The sequence below is a fragment of the Gavialis gangeticus genome, unplaced genomic scaffold, assembly GCF_001723915.1.
Source record: "Gavialis gangeticus isolate Ggan-Ray unplaced genomic scaffold, GavGan_comp1, whole genome shotgun sequence".
Classification (NCBI taxonomy): domain Eukaryota; kingdom Metazoa; phylum Chordata; order Crocodylia; family Gavialidae; genus Gavialis; species Gavialis gangeticus.
Genome location: NW_017729006.1, coordinates 13,717,781 through 13,724,322, shown reverse-complemented (window position 1 = coordinate 13,724,322; position 6,542 = coordinate 13,717,781). Strand labels below are relative to the sequence as shown.

The 6,542-nt window shown below is 40.1% G+C and overlaps 1 protein-coding gene across 1 annotated transcript in view; it reads right to left on the bottom strand.

The window, feature by feature from the left end:
- Positions 1 to 6,542, bottom strand: part of LOC109291740 (collagen alpha-6(VI) chain-like) — a 128,914-nt gene that overhangs the window by 17,605 nt on the left and 104,767 nt on the right. Inside the window, exons 23-27 of the mRNA XM_019508834.1 lie at positions 5,575 to 5,637; positions 4,794 to 4,856; positions 3,938 to 4,000; positions 3,498 to 3,560; positions 2,685 to 2,735 (exon numbers count right to left, since the gene is read on the bottom strand). Of these exons, the coding sequence (XP_019364379.1) occupies positions 2,685 to 2,735; positions 3,498 to 3,560; positions 3,938 to 4,000; positions 4,794 to 4,856; positions 5,575 to 5,637 (303 nt within the window). The remainder of the gene's footprint in view (positions 1 to 2,684; positions 2,736 to 3,497; positions 3,561 to 3,937; positions 4,001 to 4,793; positions 4,857 to 5,574; positions 5,638 to 6,542) is intronic.

Below are 6,542 nucleotides of genomic sequence, written 5' to 3'. Positions count from 1 at the left end.
TTTTTTTTTAGCAATCACAGGACCACAATCTCAGGTTTAACTTCACTTTCTAGCAGTTGATTCTTACTGTTGTCAGCCTCTCACTTCTCAGTTTGGCATTCAGAGTTTAAGGGTCAGATAAGAAGCACTCCCTTTTTTCATTAATGCTTTTTGAAGGAAGGCCGTTATTTTACAACCTTGTGTGTACTGCTTGGATGGAGGTAAAATATAACAGATTTCATGACTGTCAATTCCAACTGAAGATGTTCCTTTCTGACATTAAAGTCACTAGCAGAATTCATTCACTATGTGAGATGGCCCCATTTTGGGAAACTAACTTCTATGAATCTGGACATCATGATCACACAGCCATCAAAATGGGGTTGCCCAGTAGATCCATGTAAACATAGATATTAACATATTACAATTTATGTCATTTGCATGCTAGGGTTTGTTTTACTATGATATTGGGCTTAACATAGTGAAATTTGGCTTGTGATCCTGTGCAATTATAGCAATCCCGGTAGAAGACTGTAGCCAAGGTTGGGTTTTTTTCTGGGAGAATCTCATTTCTCTTTGGAATAAGTTCTGCCTCACCCTCGAACAGTGGTGAGGAAATGAAGGAGAATAAGAATCCCCATACCCTGGCATAGCCCACTTAAACATGAAGGAAAATAGTCCAAGCTAACTGAAGGACTAGGAACTGTCCAAAGCAGGAGGGGATAGGCAAAGAGTGGATCAAGCAGTGGCTTCCTCCACCTCACATGCTCATCAGCAGGGCTTAGTGGCTGCATATGGAGGTGAAGTGCTACATCCATTACAAAGGTATATCATATTGCACCTATGTATCCTGCTTCCCGGCAAAGCGCTCTAACCACCAAACCGAGGACTGGGCTTAACCCAGACCTCTCTCCAGACCTTCTCTTGAAGCTGGCCTACTGCACTTTTCATTTGATGTTCATTGGCTGAAATAGATAAACGGTACTGGAGAGTCTGTGGCATAATAGAATAAGGGGCTCAGGCTAGAACCAAGGGCTCCCTCCTTCCATGACATCATCTATCTATTCAGCCACACTTCCCCTGACTTGTTCTCTTCCTTCTGGTCTTACACACCGGCCTCATTTGACTGTCTAGTAGGCCAGCTTCAAGAGAAGAGATAGAGAAGTCAATGTCTAGCTTGTGGTTTGGTGGTCACAGCACTTTGCAGAGGAGTAGAAGATACAGGTTAAACCCCCATCTGGGTCAGAGGGGCCTAAAAAGCAGATTTCTTGCTCCTTAGGCAAGTGCTTTAACCACTAGGCTACTGAGTTAGTAGTTAGAAGGATCCTCCTGTTTCACAACCATAGAATTTCCAGAAGATGCACATATAGGACAATTCTGTTTCACCATAAAGCAAAATAGGAGCATAAACTGTGTGCAGGGCCAAAATCTAGCTACACCACTGCATGCATGTCGTTTTGGCACATAAGATGAAATGGGATTTAGCCTTTGGACTAGGATAGCGGCTCTTAAGCTTTTTAGTTGCAAGGCACCCCTCATTAGACTCTAAGCATCCCTTGGAAAGTGCTCTCTCTCAGCTGACACTCATTTCTTAACTACAGAATAATTCTTCTGTTTCAAAGAATATAGAAAGACCCTTGGAATTCTTTTTGGACAAATGTTAGAATGTCATATTGTTCACAGATTTTATTAATTTTAATATCCAGTGTTTAGTGGAAGGTGTCCAGAAACTTTTGCACAAACTTTTTCTTCATACAGGACTTTGCACAGTCATAAATATTCAGAAGGATCGAAGGAAATGTTACTGCATTTTCATTTTCTTTAAATTATCACTACGAAACTGTGAAGTGACAGCATTTTTCCCAAGTGTTGGCTGTAATTTGTTACAGACCTTTTGTAACAAAATTATAGGCAATGACTGGGACAAGTTATTTTTGCTCAGGTCCTTTTCTTCGGTTTCAAAGTAAGCACAAAGGGTGAAAGTTCACAGGTAGGAAGTCAGCTCCCACACTAGTGCAGGTCATTGGTCTTCACTGAGCATCCAAATCAATTAATTCAATCACTGATTTCAATCAGATGAGAACCTGGTCCATTCATTATTTAAATTAATGATTATCTGTTATTTGGAAATAAATACCAACTTATGGCTGAAGGGCCCCTTGCTGATCAAGAGTGTGGGGATGTAAGTTTCCACAGTGCTCCCACTCTGTTACACCCAGGCTCACCCGAGCAATGGCTCACATGCCTACTGTTCTTCTAGTACTCCAGCCAGAGTAACAGATCTTCCTGTATTCCCCTCTCTAAGTGGGGAAGAGTCTTGGACCTGGAACCTCAAAGCCACAGTTCCCTCCCAAGAATTGTCCTCTTACCATGACAGATACCTGCCATCACTTACTCTGGGGCTGGAGTACAGTTTCTATCTGACTTCTAACGACAGAGTCCGTCAAGTGCACCTGCACCAAAGTGAAGTTCCAGGGACTCAAGTGACAGAGCTGGAAGCAAAAACCACACCTGCAGATCTAAATTCAAGTGGCCTGATTCAGAGGTACACATGAAATGGAGTTGGAGAGAGATGGATTAATGTGGATGGACACTGAAGGGGTTATCACTTTCCTTTGTTAGTAAAAACATATCCAACTGTCACCGTAACAGAAGCAGCACTATCTGACTGGCATTATGCTGAAAAACTTAGTTTTTGAGCTCACCTTTGTTCCTTTTTCCCCTGGAAAACCATAGCCATCATTGCCATCTAGGCCCTGCACAGGTTAAATAAGACATGATTTGTTATTTTCTAATGTAATACTATCTTCTCACATATAACATACCCAAGAATAAGAGAGCTTCTTTTAGAAAGGCAGAAGGAAGAAAAAAAGATCTTTCCTTATAAACAACTAGTAACTGGACAGCAGCAGCTAGCCATGCCTGCTCACTTTCTGCTCCCTGTGGATCACAGACTTTACTTTCATTTTTGCCCAGTAAGGGACAGAAGCAGCTTCACCGTATTTCTCACATTTAATGCTTCAATTTTCAGCAGCTGTTTTTTGAAAAAAAATGTGCATTATATGTGAGACAATACAGTACTAGCTGTGAATTCAATGCTGCACTGACCTACAGTGCATTGAGCCTTTTTTGTCCTTGACTGCAAGGGCAACTGTGTAGTTTGCAGTGTCCCCAACACATTATAGCAGCAGTGGTAAAAGCTATGAAGAGATATAATGGCCAAGGACCAGATCCTCTTCTTCCATTTACACTGCCTCTCACTTACATCTTTTCACTTTTCTCAGGGGTCTGAGGGCAGAATTTTTACACATTCATTTTACTGAACTCTAACTGAAATTAACACAGTTGTGAGATTGCAGCTTGAATGCAAGAACCAAGTATTTAACTCCTATAACTGATGGACAGTATAAATGCAGGCACCACCTTTGCAGCCAAATAATTAGTCACAGCTATGAAGGCTAACACCTATCTGTCAGCAGTTGTACACACAGCTCCACAACTGAAGTAACAAGACTCACAGGCAGGCCCCTTGATCCAGGGGGTCCCAATAAGCCCTTCTCTCCAGGAGCTCCAGGTTCACCCTATTACAATTAAAATATGAAAGATGTTGTTAAGTTTTACCTACCAGGCAACATTTTGCTTTGAATGAAGAGAACCGGGTCATTAGGGTAGAAGCTGTACTTATGAGTTTTGCACAACATAACAGAATAAGTTAAATTTTTTGTGGGGTCTTTCAAGAGGAGGAACTGGAAAGCACAGATCAAGCCAAGGCCACGTGCACTTGAAGCCAAATCCAGCAGGCCTTGAAGAAGCCATTTAACTTCTCAATGCCTTAATTTACCCATCTGCAGCACATACGGCACATACTATTCCAAGAGGTGTTGCCAGGTTATTTTACGCTTGTACAATCCTTGAAAGACAAGTGGACAGGAATGAAAATGTTATTGTAATCTGGCACCTTTTGTCCCCTAGGTCCTGGATTCCCAATAGAGCCAGATTCCCCAGGGAGTCCTGGATTACCCTGAAATCAGAAACACAAATTAATTTTTTTTGGGGGTTTTGTTTTTTAAAGAAAGAAATCTACTGGTTAATGTTCACTAGAGCTTAAAATTGCTCTAGGCTTATCCTTTGCAGTTGGTCCATCTAGCGGTCACACTTAAAGTCTTTAGGAACCACAATAAGTTCTCTCAACCAACCGTGCAAATTAGTCTCTCTTTTTTTTGTCTAAACACTTCACAATGTCCAGTATTCTCAAATATTAATTGTAAAAGCATCAGAGAAGATGAACATACAGAAAAAACTAGGTCTGAAAGCCTGAGTCTCCTTGAAATACATGCCTAAATCTTGAAAGGTTGGACCAGATTCTCATCATAATTATAGGCAGCCTTTCCATTTCTAGTGAAAAAGTAAGGCAAGAATTTCTCAATGCTATCTATAGTTCAAATATATTCCAACCTTGAATCTTCTGGGCACTTCCCTGTAGCCACACTCAGATAAAAATATTCACCAACCATGAATCAGATTTTTCAAGCAATAGGGTTAGTACAATTTCTCATTGCTACCATGAAAGAGGTCTGCAGAGTAGTTTCTTTTCTCTCTGGAGTTACTAATCAACACCCACTTCACTAACCAACCCAATATTACCAAAGTTTACAATGACTCTCTCATTTGGCCATTGATTACTTCAGGATTATACTAAAAATAATCCTCCATTTCTTCTTAGAGATCTTATTTATCAAGGTTCAAAATAAATTTAAAAAGGAGATGAAGACAAACATAAGGTGCAGAATAAGGGGTTATTATTTAAAACTAACATGACAGCCTGGTATGCCTTGTGTTCCTTGAAGTCCACTGATCCCTCCTGGACCTCTTGAGCCCTGTTAAAAGAAAAGGGCATTTTAAAAAAGTGTAATGTTGCTAATTTGCACAGCCAAGTAGACCCACAGCTGCCTAAATGAAAGCACCTGGCCTGCAAGCCTCTCTATGCAAACAGACTCGTTGAACGTATGCGTTCAGGACTAGGTTGTATGGAGCACCTTGCAGAATCAAGCTGTAAGTATTTATTCAAATATGTGCCATGGGGGAAAAAAAAAAAAAAACACAAGAAAAAAAATCAAGGATCAACACAATTCAGACCTCTCTCATTTTTTCTGCCAAATATAATATTGTTCTCATTCTTTGCAAACAGCACTTGAAAGCATACTAGGAAATACTTATTAGCATACAAGCATTTGACAATTTTTAACACTTTTTAATTCTGTGCAGTGATGATGAACATTTGAATAAAGACATTCTGAGAAAGTCTGCTTGACGATATTCTGTAAAAAGGAAAAGTAACAAAAACTTACAAGATAAATTATTTGTTCCTAGTATTCACTCACCTCTGCTGGTTTCAAGCTGCATGTATATGAACTCCAAGGGGAGTGTAGCCTATTGAATTTAGTGGGGCCACGTAGGAGATATGTCCAAGTGGAATTTTTGTTCAGAAAATTTGAAATAAGCAAAACATTTTTCAAGAGAAAAAAAGAACAGTAAAAATAATAGTATGTTTTCACAAAAAGCAGTAAGCCAAGTAACTCAGCATTTTTTTGCTACCTGTGGGCCTTGTGGTCCAGAGATGCCTGGGGTACCTTCTTCCCCCGGATCTCCTTGTATACCCTGGCAGAAAGGGAGAAGGAAAAAAAAGAAGAGTGAGAAAGGCTGACTATATTTCTTATACAGAATCACAAATTAATTTCAAACCACTAGTACTGAACAGCCCTTGAACTTGGCCACTGCAAGGTGCTCAGAGCATGAAAGCAAACAGGAGTGGGAAGTGTCTCGGGTATTCTGTCCGCTTCCAACCACTATGCGTGGCTATCTGCAGTCTATCCCAAACCCTTGTAAGTTTTCCTGAATGCAAGTAAAAGTTACAGTTTTCATTCTCATCACTAGAAAAAACTACATGTCAAATGGGCAAATTAAGTTGTCCAGTTTTAAGATCACCAGCTAAAACACACACAAAGTGGCCATCTTCAAAAGAGTCAATTCAGCTGATACCCTGAAGAAATATCTTTTTACTTTCCTTCTCTGTTGGATTGATAAAAGGTCTGGTTTAGCACTAAGATGTTTCAGAACACGTTGGAGTTGTTCATTTGGAGATCACAAATATGTCTGAGAATTCTCTGGAAATTCTGGAGAAACCTCTCTTAGGGAGAGTTGGATTCAAAATAATTTTACTGTCCAATTATAAGAAACTCTGCCTGCACGAAAGGACTGGGAAGGATATCAAATGGAATAAAGACATCACATGGATTTGATGAGTCCAGTGGTAGCCAAATAACAGCACTGCAACACTTGACATCTGTTACAATGCTAGCTATAGAAAACCAGACAATGTCTTAACAGAAGCACCCTCATATGAAATTGTCACTTAGACAATACTGTCACCTAGATATTTAAACAAACAAGAATTTGGATCAGAGCATTTGGGATCTTATCTGAGGCACACTGGTCCAATTTTTTTTCCATGGTAAGGGTGGCCAAAATCTGGAATGGGTTTCCAAGGGAGATGGTGCTCTCCC